At 41.7% G+C, this 15,638-nt stretch overlaps 1 protein-coding gene across 2 annotated transcripts in view; it reads left to right on the top strand.

Moving 5' to 3' along the window:
• The window catches only part of rchy1 (ring finger and CHY zinc finger domain containing 1), a 33,689-nt gene extending 23,023 nt beyond the window's left edge, over positions 1–10,666 (top strand). Inside the window, exons 6-9 of one of the 2 annotated variants that reach the window (XM_048594255.1) lie at positions 860–918; positions 5,959–5,988; positions 7,307–7,427; positions 8,547–10,666. In XM_048594255.1, the coding sequence (XP_048450212.1) occupies positions 860–918; positions 5,959–5,988; positions 7,307–7,427; positions 8,547–8,675 (339 nt within the window). In that variant the 3' untranslated portion in view covers positions 8,676–10,666. The remainder of the gene's footprint in view (positions 1–859; positions 919–5,958; positions 5,989–7,306; positions 7,428–8,546) is intronic. The other variant, XM_048594305.1, reaches the window with a different exon arrangement.
• Positions 10,667–15,638: the final 4,972 nt, after the last annotated feature.

Here is a 15,638-nt window from a genome sequence, read left to right as displayed (position 1 = left end):
AAAAGGTTGGTTTTCATGCAGAAGATAGGGTTGGGATTGATAGGTGGAGATAGAGCCCAAATTCAAAGCATTAACTCTGATTTCTCTCCACGGGTGCTGCCAGACCTACTGAACCTTCCTAGCAATTTCTGTTTCTGAAATCCAGCATCTGCCGGTCTTTTGATTTTTTATCCTTGAGATACCCACACTCCTAATTCTGGCCTCTTGTGCATCGCCAATTTTAATTGTTCCACCGTTGGTAACTGTGCCCTCAGTTACTTTAGTCCCAAGGTCTGGAATTCTCTCCCTACACCATTATGTCTCTCTACCTTGTTCTCCTCCTTTAAGCCACATTCTAAACTTACTTCTTTGACCAGGCTTTTCATTTTCTGACTTAATATTTCGTTTTGTGTTTCAAGTGTTATATTTTGTTGCTATATTTTTGTTGTCACATAATACTCCTGTGAAGCACTTTGGACTACCATTGCTTTATTATGTTAAAGGTGCTATATAAACACAAGTTGTTGTTGTTTACCTTGATAATAGTGTAATTGAACTGATGTATGGCAGTATAAAATTCAGTCTTTGAATAAGATATTAGATTCTTGTGACAAATACGTCCAGTGATATTATGCCTCTGGGAGAGTGGCACACTCGGATGAATAAAGATGGATTGCATATGTAACTCACAAACAGGCCATTTGGCCCAATTAATCTGTGCTTGTGTTTCTCCTTGTTTTAGAGCAGTGTTCTGTAGCTTCTCTGACCTGTGCACTTTCCGCAAGTCCCTGCTGGAACTGCTGAATTTGTCTAATAGTCTAAAATACCCCTTTTGTTTTATACTGTTTAATCATTTCCAGGTTTAATTTTGTTGTCATAGGATATTCATACTTCTCGTATTGGGGCTCATGTCCTGACCTGTGGTCACCTTCTTCACAAGTAAGTGTACCGAATTCTTTCTTTGACCACATGTTGGAATAGAGGGCAAAGAATACAGGTACTGTAAGATCAATACTGAGAGGAACTGATGAGAGTGTGAGACCTTCAGCTGTTAATTAAAAGCAATTTAAAAGAGCATATCTTCCGAAATAACCTATGGTGTTTGTCAGCAAGTAGGGGAGGTACCAAAAGTGAAGTAAACAATGAAATGAAAGGTAGGCTCAGATTAAAGAATTGACCATTGGAGTCGGTTCCTCTTCTATTTGTTGCAGTTGGGCACTCTCAGAACAATGGATACACCATGGGCTTCAGCTGGTTAATATATTGCTGCCTGGAACTAAATGTAAGGAATTAAAAAGTCTGTTCTTCTTAAATCCATTAGTCAATGCACTGGAATTAAATTTAGCTTCAAACACAAGCAGTATGAGAATTTCTCATCCCTATTCCAACCCAAGAGTAAGACAGCAACCTCCTTACATAACTTAGGAAGTGAGTCAGCATCCGCCTTGTCCCAATCCAAGCAACACGAAAGTTCGGACTCCCTGTTTTAAGCAGTGAGCCAATAGCCTCCCTGTCCTGAAATTGGGGTTAGTCCCTGTCTTCCAGTTTACATCAAAACACGAAAGTCAGTGTGAAACAGAAACTGTATTGCAGTTGTGTTAGAGTTCCAGTCCATGTGTGAATAAATGTTTGCCAGCTCCTAATAAGCAAATTCATTATCTGGGCATTTGTGTGAGATTTTGAGCAGTAGTACAAGAGTAGATAAATGATCACAACCAAGCCCTTGTTTAGAGATAGTAAGAACTGCCGATGCTGGAGTCAGAGATAACACAGTGTGGAACTGGATGAACACAGCAGGCCATGCAGAATCAGAGGAGCAGGAAAGTTGACGTTTCAGGTCGGGACCCTTGTTTAGAGTCCCTTTTGACACCATGGAGGTTTAACGTAGGAATAAGCAAAAGGAAGAAAAGTAAACAGGCAACTTGTTTACACACACCACTTGTTCCCCACCCCAAAACTAAATAGCCCACATAAATAAAGAGGCAATTCATGTCAGTGTATTAATGCTTTAATGCATGTTTTGTCAAAAAGCTAAAATTCTTTGTTATTTTTCTCTCTATGAGCTGTCAGTATGTTACGAATGAGATGTTTTTGAATATCTTGCAGTTTTGCTTCTCAGCCAACTAAAGACCATGCGTTGGAGGCACAAAGTTGTTCATGACATCCGTCTGAGCTTAGCTGATTGATATTAGACAAGGCTATGAGGTGGTGAATCGTGCAAAAGTTAATAAACAGCTAGTTTTGGTTGCGGTAGCAAGTTGGTGCAGTCTGGAGGGAGGCTAAGAAGCAGATTGGAGAGAAGTCAAATGACCCAGAATTTCCTGGAATGGGGGCATTTCATAACGTAACCCCGTAAGTTACACTTCAGCTCAAATGTTCTGCCCTGCAACTTGCTAGTAATGGAAACTGATTAATAGCATGGAGAGGGCAAAAGGGCATGAATGGCAGGATGAATAGTCTGCCTGCTTCATCAGTTGATTTAAGAACTGATGAAGAAACAGAGGGACAATGGAGAAGGAAATTAGGGGAAGGAAATTGGGACTGAAACGGAAATAAAAAGGGAAGGAACGTTCACCGGACCCGAAACGTTAACTTTTTTTTTCCTTCATAGATGCTGCCAGAGCTGCTGAGCTTTTCCAGCAACTTTGTTTTTGTTCCTGATTTACAGCATCCGCAGTTCTTTGGGGTTTTTAATAAAAAAGGGAAAGCCTGGATTAAGAGAGATTTATAAGGACTATTGCAGTGTACAGGGTTCCCAAGGACCTGCTCTGGAAACTGGGGATATGTGCTGATTGCTTTGTTACAGATGTTTTAACTACTAGTCATGCTTTTCAATGACTGGTAATTGAAGAGAACTGGAACTCTCCTTGAAATAATATAGGCTGGTGCATCCCAGTAGAGATAAGTTTGGCTGAAAGGCCTGTTTGCATTGTAATTTGTAATATATGTCATTAGCTCTAATGTTAATTATGGTGTCCACTCAGACCCAAATTTTTAATTCCTGTATGGTCACTGTGGAGGTACTAGAGGACTTCCCTGCTATAGGAAAGATGTTGTTAATCTTGAAAGGATTCAGAAAAAGCTTATAAGGATGTTACCGGGACTGGAGGGTTTGAGTTATAGGGAGAGGCTGAATAGGCTGAAAGCTTTTTTTCCCCCTGGAACGTTGGAGGCTGAGGGGTGGGTGACCTTATAGAGGTTTATAAAATCATGAGGAGCATAGAGCCAAGGTCTTTTTCCGAGGGTAGGGGAGCCCAAAACTAGAGGCCTTAGGTTTAAGGTGAGAGGGGAAAGATTTAAAAGGGACCTGAGGGGCAGCTCTTTTTCACACAGAGGGTGGTACATGTACGAAATAAGCTGCCATAGGAAGTGGTGGAGGCTGGTACAGTTACACATTTAAAAGGTATCTGGATGAGTACATGAATAAGGAGGATTTAGAGGGAGAGGGCTCAAATGCTGGCAAATTTAGGATATCTGGTGGGCAAGGATGAGTTGGACCAAAGAGTAGCAGTTTGAAGTTTTACGAACAACTGCACCTTTCAGCCACGAACGATTTCAACTCCCCCTCCCACACCTTGGACGACATGTCTATCCTGGGCCTCCTGCAGTGCCACAATGATGCTACCTGAAGGTTGCAGGAACAGCATCTCATATTTCGCTTGGGAACCCTGCAGCCCAATAGTATCAATATGGACTTCACAAGCTTAAAAATCTCCCGTCCCCCTACCGCATCCCAAAACCAGCTCAGCTCGTCCCCGCCTCCCTAACCTGTTCTTCCTCCCACTTATCCCCTCCTCCCACCTCAAGCCCCACCCCCATATCCTACCTACTAGCCTCATCTAGCCTCCTTGACCTGTCCATCCTCCCTGGACCGACCTATCCCCTCCCTAATTCCCCACCTACACTCACCTCTACTGGCTCCAACCCCGCCTCCTTGACCTGTCTGTCTCCTCTGCACCTATCTTCTCCTCTATCCATCTTCTATCTGCCTCCCCCCTCTCCTATTTATTTCAGAATCTCCTTCCCCTCCCCTATTTCTGAAGAAGGGTCTATACCCAAAGCGTCAGCTTTCCTGCTCCTCTGATGCTGCTTGGCCTGCTGTGTTCATCCAGCTCTACACCTTGTTATCTCTGAAGTTTTACGCCATCGATTTTGTAGTTGCATCTTTCGAAGTTAGAATTCAAAGAAAATATTTTACTAGTTCATACTATTGACCTATCTACATGAATCCCATTTCCAGGCTTGCTTCCTGCCAATTTTTGCTTTTAGTTTCCATGTTGCTATCCCATCCAAATAAGACAAGCTACTACAATGAAAGAAAAACTTATATTTGTACAGCACCTCTGTGCAACTTCTAAACTCTCTAAAGCATCTTGCAAACAGATGTAGTATTTTTTAAAAATCTGGACACCTTATTTTTAAGGTTAAAAAAAATAAATCAATTACCACATAGCATGGTCTCATAACGGGCAAGAAGGTACCAGACAAATGTCATTTGAGGGATTAAAGTTGGTTAGGAAAACTCCTGCTTTTTTTCAAAGTCTTTTACGTTCACCTCGGGCAGTAGACAAGACCTTGGTTCAATGTGCTAGTCTTAATCACATGCTACAATCTCTGGAGTGGGTCTCGAACTCGTAATCTTCTGACTCAAGGCGAGTGTTCCCAGTGAGTTCCAGCTCTTTTTATTAAAATTCTTCTAACATCACCCCTTTATTTTTCCCTCTAGTAATAATCATGAGCTGACACTTACTCTGTTGATTTCCTAACCAGTAGAAGCAACATTTCACTCAACACTCTCTCCAATCATAGTCATGCAGCACGGCAGCAGAAGCTTCGGTCCAACTTGTTCGTGCTGACCAGATCCTAAACTGACCAAGTCCCATTTGCCCCCATTTGGCCTATAATCCCTCTAAACCCTTTCTGTTCATGTACCCATCCAGATGCCTTTTAAATGTTGTAATTGTACCCACCTCCACCACTTCCTCTGGCAGCTGATGCCCTGCATGCACGTACCACCCTCTGTGTGAAAAGTTGTCTCTCAGGTCCCTTTTAAATTTTTCCCTTCTCACCTTAAACCTATGGCCTCTAGTTTTGGACTCCCCTAGCATGGGGAACAAAAGACTAGGCCATTCACCCTATTCATACCCCTCAGGACTTGATAAACCTCTATAAGGTTACCTGTCAGCCTCTGACACTCCAGGTAAAATAGCCCCAGCCTATTCAATCTCTCCCTACAGCTCAAATCCTCCAACCCTGGCAACATCCTTGTAAATTTTTTCTGAACCCTTTCAGTGCATTGAGTATAGGAACCGGGACGCCACACTGTGTCTGCACAGGACATCGGCGAGGCCACCCCCAGAACCCTTTTAAAATATACCAATCTCTATTGGAAATGTCTGCAACCACTGAGGAAAGAAATTTTAAACATAACTTATGAATAATGATAACCTAAGAAAGGTATGACAAATAGTTATAAAAGACTGGTTAGACCTCTGCAGGAGTATTGTAGCCAATTCTGAGTACCTTTATTCAGACTTTGCGCAGGTTTTCAGAACAGATTTACCAGGATGATGCTAAGGATGAAGAATGTCAGTAATGAGGAGAGACTGGAGAAGCTGGATTTTGTTCTCCTTGAAGCAGAGATTAAATAGAGCAGCTCAAAATTATAGAGGGTTTTACTGAGTAAATGTGGAAATACTGTTTCCAGTGGCAGAAGATTCAGTGACCAGTAAACACGCATTTAAGATAATTGACAAAAGAACCAGAAGTAGCATGAAGGTAGGGGGCAAATTTACACAGTGAGTTGTGAGATCTGAAATGTTCTTTGTATAACGGTGGTGGTAGCAGATGCTTTTAACATTAACCTTTGGCATTTGTAAATAATCATTTGGAATATTTTGATTGGACTGCAGGTAATGGAAGTTAGAAAGTCTAAATATCAATAAAAAGTCATTTTATTCTTTTTTTAATCTCTCCCAGGACATGCTATGAAATGCTATTTAACAAAGGGTAAGTGTTTTGAAGTATTATTATTGGGTACAGTCATGGAAGGACCATAAGTGATCTTTAAGAAATATAGTTTACAGATTTGTCAGGTTGCACATCCTGGCTGGAGAATCGGCCCTGAATTCCAGTGTGGTTTCAGATCAGGCGTGAACTACAATTGACATGCTAAAGAAAACTGTCTGTCTTCTGAAGCTGCTCAGTGTGATCTCCACTTTCCATGACAATAAGATGGGTACAGTCAGCTATCACGGTGCAACATGGGTTCCTTTTGAGATCTGCTGTGGGGTCAAACGGATTTGTATTCTGTTACCATCACTCATAGACATAGTCTTCTCTACTGCTGTCATATGCCTTCACATTCAATACACAGGATATCTAATTAAGTACCAGAACTGAGTGAAAGCTGTTCAACATTGCTGACCTGAGATACAAGATACAGGTGTGTCAAGTTCCCACGTTCTATGCTGATGATGCAATCCATAATGAGCAACACCTTCAGCCAAAAATAGGCAGACTCTTGTTTGTTAAGTTTAGTTCGGTCATCAACACCATGCCAGACCTCTATTCATCACCGTTGGAGGTTGATGGTAGCTTCACATGTCTTGTCTTCACAATCACCGGCAATGTGCACCATGATGCTGAAATCAGTGTACTCATCGCAAAAGCTGCACCTGTTCTGTCGAAGCTAGTGAGAGAATGTGTATCAACAGCAACCTAACTGAGAACAGGTTTAAACTGCAGTTTTACCAAGCCTATGCCCTTTTCTGCTCGAATGGTGAGACTTGGACAACGTTTATTGAGCCTCAGGCATACTCTCAGTACTACTTGGCAGTACAGCATCACTGGCTCAGGTTCTGGAGTATGCTCATTCTGACAGTAGAGGCTGCTGCTAGGCCATTATTTTCATATTCTCCACTAAACATCACCAGAAAACAGTTAGGGCCAATATATTTGGCAGTGAGTGAATTTTTAAAGGGGTGTACAGTGATCATTTGCTGTCAACAGTTATGGATTCATTCATTAGAATTTAGTGTTAGAGATTTAAAACAAAAGGATCTTTAAACTAATCTGATTGAAGCATCATTAACACGTAACAATATTCTAAACCAGGATATGCAATTTAGAATTCAGTATCAAGTCAAGTATGGAACTTGAAATACAGAGGGAAATATAAGAATTAAAAAAAGGAATTTGCAGTCCTCTTTTTGTGTGTAAATATTGACCAAGTACCATTTGTCTTGTGGTTGTTTTTACACCAAATTCCATCCATTGTGTTTTGATTCTGCTTTGTACAAGCATTTCTGTAACCCTGTTGTTGCAGAGCCTATCGATGTCCTTTGTGTATGCAGTCCGCTGTGGACATGACAAAATATTGGGAGGAACTTGACTTGGAAATAGCCCAAACTGCAATGCCATCAGATTATCAGAATATGATTGTTAAGGTAAGAGCTGAGTTTTACTTTCCATAATTAACATCCACCATTTCCAATAATCTCCAAGTGATAGTTAAGAGTGAACATTTAACGCCTACTGTTAAGCTGCATAAACTGCAGTAAGAATCTTATTAAGGCCGTGTCCTTCTGTAGCTTAAAACCATTTACTATTGTCGCTGTGAATTGTTCACGATATCGGAAAACTAGTCCGGCTCGGATAATCTCTCCCTTTCAGATGGATGTTGATGCATGACAGCAAACGGCCAAAACTAGTATTTATATACAACCTTTGTAATAAACTATCCCATCGGCTTTCACAGGAGCAGTACAGACCAGATTTAACTCAAAGCCACATAAGAAGATATTAGGGCAATGGGCCAAAGTCATGAGCTAGGTACATCTTAAAGGAAGAGCGATAAATTTGTCACCTGTATCTGATCAGTCTGTCATACAACTGCACCACCCCTCCCCACCAAACTGCAAACTTGACTGGTGACATTCTCCAATATGGTCTAATAAGTCATTCAGATTCTACAGTTGAGATAATTAAATGAGAACTAGCCATTTCACACAAGATCCTACAAACCAGTAACTTGATTCCTGCAGTGCACGTGATTATTTAGATTGCCATCTATGTGACAAGTTTTTGAAAGGAGCATCAGTTCATCCCACCACTTACCAGAAGCTTGTGGTTTCATGTCCTACTCTAGAGCCTTGAGCATAAAGTAGAGGCTAACATTCTTGGTGTCATTGCTGGAGGAACGCTGAGTTGTTGGAGGTGATGTTTTTCAAGTTAGACATTAGCTGAGGCTGCTAAGGTGAACGTAAGAGATCCAGTTGCATTATTCCAAGAAAACCTATGGAGTCCTGCCCAATATCTTGGCTAATAATTATCTTTCAACCAACATTACTGAAAACAGTGCTTTTATTATTTGTGGGATCTTGCTGTCCAATGGCTGTATATTTCCTACATTACAACAGCGCCGGCTTTTCAAATGGTGCTCCTTTGGCTGTAAAACAGGCTGGGGTACCTGGAGGTCACAAACACCACTAAATAATGATAAATTGTTGCTTCTTAGCGTGCAGGGATGATGGAATGTAAATGTGATTGTGTAATTTCTTCCACAGATCATGTGCAACGACTGCCAACTGCATAGCACCACACCTTTTCATGTATTGGGTCTGAAGTGCAGTGGATGCGGGTCTTACAACACTGCCCAAGATGGAGGACCAATCTCAGCTGAGGGAGAGCAATGATGCACACACAGCCTGCCAGCCTGTAGAGTTCTCAATTAAAACTCTTGAAAGTGGACTCAAAATACCTGGTTGACTAACTTCCTTCTGGAAATTATCCAACTAGCAAGCAGGGAGCATCCATGATTACTGTTTGTAAAATGTAAATTTATAGTCTAGGGGGCCAATAATCCACTTAAATCCTTGCACTTTTTGTGTATTCTACTTTTCCCCATTTACTCTGTACATGGCAGGTAAAGTTGAAATGATTTTCCAGTTTACGTTAGGATGGAGAAACTGGCTTGTCTTAGGCCAGCTGATCTTTCAATTCAAGTTGGTGCACTATGCTTGGTTACTTTCAGATGTGGTTTCACGCCCACGTGTTCTGCAATCATGGTTATTGGAAAACAGTTTATTATCTTGTAGTTCAAAATTCAAAATAGAATTTCTTGATTTGTTTGGCAGAACATATTTGCTCCTCAAATCAATTGCTGCAGCTAAGTCAGTGTAATAATACAACCTTTGAATCAATGTTCTGCATGAATTTAACATTTAGAACTATTTTCAGGTTTTATTTAGTCCTGTATGTCATTTTGTCTTCAAGCACCAGGTTTATAGCTTTAATGCTATGTTCAGGATTGCATGTTTGTGCAAGTTCTCTAATGTCCCACAACTTACTGCAGTGTGGATCGTGCATTTTTTAAGGTACTGATCAAGCCCTATAAAGATATAAAAAGCACTAAATTGTGAATATTGTTTACACTGATATTTTCATGTCACCAGTCTCAATTGAAACTTTAATTACTTTGAATGGTTTCAGCAGTCTTCTGCATCATTGTTTTAGGCATGTTTTATGACTTCTGGTATTTCAATATGTAATGTATTATTTTTCAATATGTTTTTCTTTCCAATGGGTCTTTCATCTGCCACTCCCAGTGGGTGGTGACCTTCCATTGAGCACAAGCCAAATAAATCAAAGGCTAACTGCTCAGATGCACTTTTGTTTAGTATGCATCAATAGATAGCTCTTGCATTTTTGAGTCAGAATCTATGGCTCCAAGATCCATTCCAAGTCTTGATTGCATAATCCAGACTAATACTCCCAGTGGAGTACAGATGCAGTGCTGCACTAATGGAGGTGCTGTCTTTCAGATTAAATGTTAGAGCAAGGCCCCACCTCCCACCTCAGGTTGCCAAAGATCTTCTGGCACTTTCAAAGAGGAACAGTTGCATTCTTCCCAGTGGTCAATATTAAACCATTAGCCAGTATCAGTCAAGCACATTATCTGTTCGGGATCTCATTACTGTTTGTGGAGGTTTGGTATATGCAAACCTCTGCCACTTTTCCTGCTGTACAACAGTGACCACACTTACTTCACCGGCTGCTGTAATTATTGTAACAAGGTCAGCCAGGTGGACCTCGTAGAATATGATTTTCCCTGATTTGGGCTGTAATCTGGTCCAATCAGGGAGCCCTGGCTGACAGGAACAGGTGTCAGCGGAGAAACTTCTTCATTCAAGGTTTGTTAATCTTTGGAATTATCTACTGCAGTGTATTCTTAATGTTCCATTGTTAAGTATATTTAAGGGTGAAATAGATTTTTGGTCTTCCGGGAAATTAGGCAGTTGGAAGGTAGCATTGAGCAAAAGATCAGCCACGATCATATTGAATGGTAGCAGACACGAAGGTCTGTATGGTCTAATCTTAATTTCTTGCCATCAATAATTACAGATTATCATAAAACTCGTGGTTTACCACTACCGGCCAGGAGAGGAAATCTGCTGTCCTTACCCACTCTAGCCTATATGTGACTCCACACCCACATTGACTCTTAACTGACCTCTGAAATAGTCTGGCGCTCACTCAGATGTATTAAACCATGACAGCAAACTACAGCCATGGTTTAAGAGGACAGCTCACCACCACCTTGGGCAATTCAGGATGGACAATAAATGCTACACTTGTTGATGACTTCCAAATTCCATGTATGAATAAAAAGTTATTCTCCATTTAACAGTTGGTTTTGCTGAGCCTTCTTTCCCAGTGTTTAGTTTAATGCTTTGGCTTCTCTTTTTCTGCGTGTTGAGCTGGGAGATTTGTTTTGGCCTGACAAAAGATCAGTGTTTTAATGCTGAATTGCCAGAAGCTGCCACCGCTCAGGGGAAGTGTGTACAGTGGAAGTGAACAAGGAGATGAAATGTGCTCAATGGCAGTGAATTGTCACAGGAGTAAAGGCTGGACCAGGTGGATTTGAAGCAGGGGCTGAAGAGTGATGTTATGGGTATTGAGGTTATGCCTACAGAGCAGAGTCCTGAAACATTCAATGACCTAAAAGCCATACAGCAAACTCATCTTAAGCCTCTGGGTACAAGACCCTCATAGGTCAGATAAGAAGAAATGTATTTGTCATGGGTAAGTTTAGCATATTTTTCGGACTGCCTTCATGTGTTAAACCTTACATTTGAAGTGTATACAATCTGATAATAAATATTTAAAGAAATTTAATTGAACTTGGGAATTTTGTAAATTTCTAGTCTCTAAATGGTAGCATTTCTATTAATCTGAGGAAATGGCAAGGTTAGCTAAAGAGACAATAGATTTTTGCTACAGCATATTTCCTGTGTGGTAGTTTATGTTTATAATGACAGAAATCACTTAAATTTTTGAAAACTAATTTGTCACTGCATTTTTTTTTTATTTGTTCATTCACGGGATAAGGACATCACTGGCCAGGCCAGCATCTATTATCCATCCCTAATTAGTCAGAAGGCAGTTAAGAGTCAACTGCATTGCTGAGAGTCTGGAGTCACGTGTAGGCCAGACCAGGTAAGGATGGCAGTTTCCTTCCCTAAAGGACATTAGTGAACCAAATGAGTTTTTCCAAAATTGACAATGGATTCATGGTCAATATTAGGCTGTTAACTCCAGATTTTTCCTTTACCATCTGCCATGTGGGATTTCAATCTGGTGTTCCCGGAGTCTCTGGATTAATAGTCCAGCGATAATACCACAAGGCAATTGCCTTCCCTTAATATTCTATATATTCTAAGAAAACCAATTTAAGTTACCTATGTGCATATTATATAGATTTCTGACAACTTTGCATCAAATTTGTTAAACTTCGATAGTTACTGTGCAGATTTAGATCAGGGTTGTAACTGAACAATTAGACAATTTACACAAAGATGTTTGATCAGGATTAAATTTATAAACTGAACATTAATTTTTGCATGGTGAAGATCTGATTGCTTGTATCTTACATTCCCATATCAGAGCACATATTAAAGCAAGTTTCTGTTGAACTGTTAAGCATTTTGAGTAATATCTTGGAACAATTGTGCTTATACTGGTTATGGTACAATGTGAAATATGCATGGATGGTATAATAAACTGATATTTTGGATCATATAAATTACATAAATCAGCTTTGAAGAATAGATTTCGGAATCTGACCCAGTTCAAACACATGACTCATCTGTTGCTGTTCGATGGCCATCCCCAGTTGTAAGATGAATCCTCATCATTGTTCAGCTTAATGTATGAGCTATCTGGTAGTTTGGTCGCCATCATTCTTCTTCAGGGTAGGGATCTGCAGGGCTTGCTTGGTTTAGTGTGGTCAAAGAAGACCACTTGGTAGTCTGATGAGATATTGTTTATTGCATAGTAAAAATTGTGTACAAGTTACATAGTCTCTGTAACAATGAGGGACAGGCAGATGGTAGGTCTTACTCCTTTGAGATTATAAACTGTTCTCCCACCAAGTCCATATGACATTATTTTAGTGCGTGATGCTTAAGGCATTCCTCAGCATTAACCTTTTCAGACCCTTATAATCTTATATAACACCTCCCCCTATTTTTGCAGTTTGGAGGGACTAAAGCAAAATTTGACCAAGAAAAGGTGAATCTTTTCTCATCTCCTGGCATCCTATTCCTTGGTTTTTCTTTGCACGTGTGCCATGTTATTATGTTAAAGGAGCAGTTGCTGGTGGGGGTGATGAGGGGTGGTTGCACCATGTTCTGATACTTATTAATGCTAGACAAGCCCAGGAGAATTTGTTTCCATTTTTCAGTGGAAATTACAGCATTGTCTGCTTTACTGTTACACGGGCTTGTTCAATGAAAGGGCTGATGGTAAAACTCTGATGGGTGGTTGTGTTGGTAATGAAATGTGCTGCTCCACAAGGCATCCTAAAGTGTAAATGCCTAATTGAAGCGCAAGAAATTAGAATTGTTTTATCTAGGACAAAAAAAAGGACTCCCACCTGGTTTCACAAATAAACATGAATTTATTTATAACGAACATAGTATTTAACAAGTCGGAGAACAGGTTATTAATAACAACTGTATAAACTTAAACTATATTCCCTTTAAACTCAAAACACAGAGATTCATGAACAGATAAGATGGGACTCTGCAGAGTTTTTAAGAGTAGTGGAAAAATAGGCTTAAAGAAAATCAGGTAAATCAAGAGTCTGAGCCACAAGAGCTAGAATGAGGTGGCTTTCTCACATTCTTTTGGTTTCCTTTGACAAAACCACGTTGCTGTTGGTTGCAGGTTGATAAAGGGTAGCTGGTCAGTTAGACTTGGATGTTTTATTGAATTAACAGTTCAGTTTTAGAGTATTGAGCATTAACTTCTATTCACAGAGAGAGAGAGTGTGAACACTGCTTCCTTGCAAATCTCTTCACAACTGCAGGGTCTTTTCTCTTTTCCAGGAAAGAGAGAGAGACTAAACTGAAGAAGGGTCCTGACCTGAAACGTCAACTTTCCTGTTCCTCTGCTGCTGCCTGGCCTGCTATGTTCCTCCAACTCCATACTGTGTTGTCTCTGACTCCAGCAGCTGCAGTTCTTGCTATCTCTGCTGTTTCTTGGAGGTGTTTTTCACCTGCAACACTCCCCAGTCTGAGGCAGTCCGAAAGTGGTTATTTTTATTATTCGGTGGATGTGGGCATCGCTGGCTGGGTCAGCATTTATTGCTTGTCCCTACTTGCCCTTGAAAAAGTGGTAGTGAGCTGCCTTCTTGAACCACTGCAGTCTACCTGCTGTGGGTTGACTCACAATGCCATTCCAGGGTTTTGACCCAGCGACAGCAAAGAAGCAACAATATATTTCCAAGTCAGTATAGGGAGTGGCTTGGAGGGGAACTTGCAGGGGGTGGTGTTCCCATATATCTGCTGCCCTTGTCCTTCTAGATGGAAATGGTCATGGGTTTGGAAGATGCTATTGGAGGATCTTAGGTGAATTTCTGCAGTGCCTCTTGTAGATAGTATACACTGCTGCTACTGAGCGTCGGTGGTGGAGGGATTAAATACTTGTGGATGTAGTGCCAGTCAAGCGGGCTGCTTTGTCCTGGATGGTGTCGAGCTTCGTGAGTGTTGTTGGGGCTGCCCCCATCCAGGCAAGTGGGGAGTATTCCATCACACTCCTGACTTGTACCTTGTAGATGGTGGACTGGCTTTGGGGAGTCAGAAGGTGAGTTACTCGCTGCAGTATTCCTAACTTCTGACCTGCTCTTGCAGCCACTATGTTTATGTGGTGGGTCTATTTGAATTTCTAGTCAATGATAACCCCCAGGCTGTTGATAGTGGGGGATTCAATGATGGTAACACCATTGAATTCCAAGGGGCAGTGGTTGGATTGTCTCTTATTGGTGATGGTCGTAGTCTAGCATTTGTGTGGCGCAAATGTCACTTGCCACTTGTCAGCCCAAGCCTGGATATTGTCCAGATCTCGTTGCATGTGAACATGGACTAATTCAGTATCTGAGGAGTCACAAATGGTGCTGAACATTATGTAATCTTCGGCGAACATCCCCGCGTTTGATCTTATGATGGAGCAGCTGAAGGTGATTGGGCCTAGGACACTACCCTGAGGAACTCCTGCAGAGATGTCCTGGAGCTGAGAGGACTGACCTCCAACAACCACAACCATCTTCCCATGTGTCAGGTATGATTCCAACCACCGGAGCGTTTGCCCCCAATACCCATTCATTCCAGTTTTGCTAGGGCTCCTTGATGCCACACTCGGTCAAATGCAGCCTTGATGTCAAGGGCTGTCACTCTCACCTCACATCTGGAATTCAGCTCTTGTGTCCATGTTTAAACCAAGGCTGTAATGAGGTCAGGAGCTGAGTGGCCCTGGCAGAACCCAAACTGGGCATCACTGAGCAGGTTATTGCTGAGCAGGTGCTGCTTGATAGCTCTGTTGGTGACACCTTCCATCACTTTACTGATGATCGAGAGGAGACTAATGGGGCGGTAATTGGCCGGGTTGGATTTGTCCTGCTTTTTGTGTACAGGACATACCTGAGCAATTTTGCACATTGTCGGGTAGATACCAGTGTTGTAATTGTACTGGAACAGCTTGGCCAGGAGTGTGGCAAGTTATGGAGCCCAGGTCTTCAGTACTATTGCCGGAATGTTATAAGGGCCTGTAGCCTTTGCAGTATCCAGTGTCTCCAACTGTTTCTTGATATCGCTTGGAGTGAATCGAACTGGCTGAAGACTGGTATCTGTAATGCTGGGGGCCACTGGAGGAGGCCGAGATAGATCATCCACTCGGCACTTCTGGCTGAAGATTGCTGCGAAAGCTTCAGCCTTATCTTTTGCACTGATGTGCCAGGCATCGTTGAGGATGGGGATATTAGTGAAGCCTCCTCCTCCAGTGAGTTGTTTAATTGCCCACCACCATTCAAGACTGGATGTGGCAGGACTGCAGAGCTTAGATCTGATCCGTTGGTTGTGGGATCGCTTAGCTCTCGCTATCACTTGCTATTTATGCTGTTTGGTGTGCAAGTAGTCCTGTTTCATGGCTTCACCAGGTTGACACATGTATGCCGGGTATGCCTGGCGCTGCTCCTGGCATGCCCTCCTGCGCTCTCCATTGAACCAGGGTTGATCTCCTAGCTTGATGGTAATGGTTGAGTGGGGGATATGCTGGGCCATGAGGTTACAGATTGTGCTGGAGTACAATTCTGCTGCTGT

Source organism: Rhincodon typus, chromosome 1, assembly GCF_021869965.1.
Source record: "Rhincodon typus isolate 14 chromosome 1, sRhiTyp1.1, whole genome shotgun sequence".
Classification (NCBI taxonomy): Eukaryota; Metazoa; Chordata; class Chondrichthyes; order Orectolobiformes; family Rhincodontidae; genus Rhincodon; species Rhincodon typus.
This window is presented reverse-complemented; position numbering and strand designations above follow the sequence as displayed.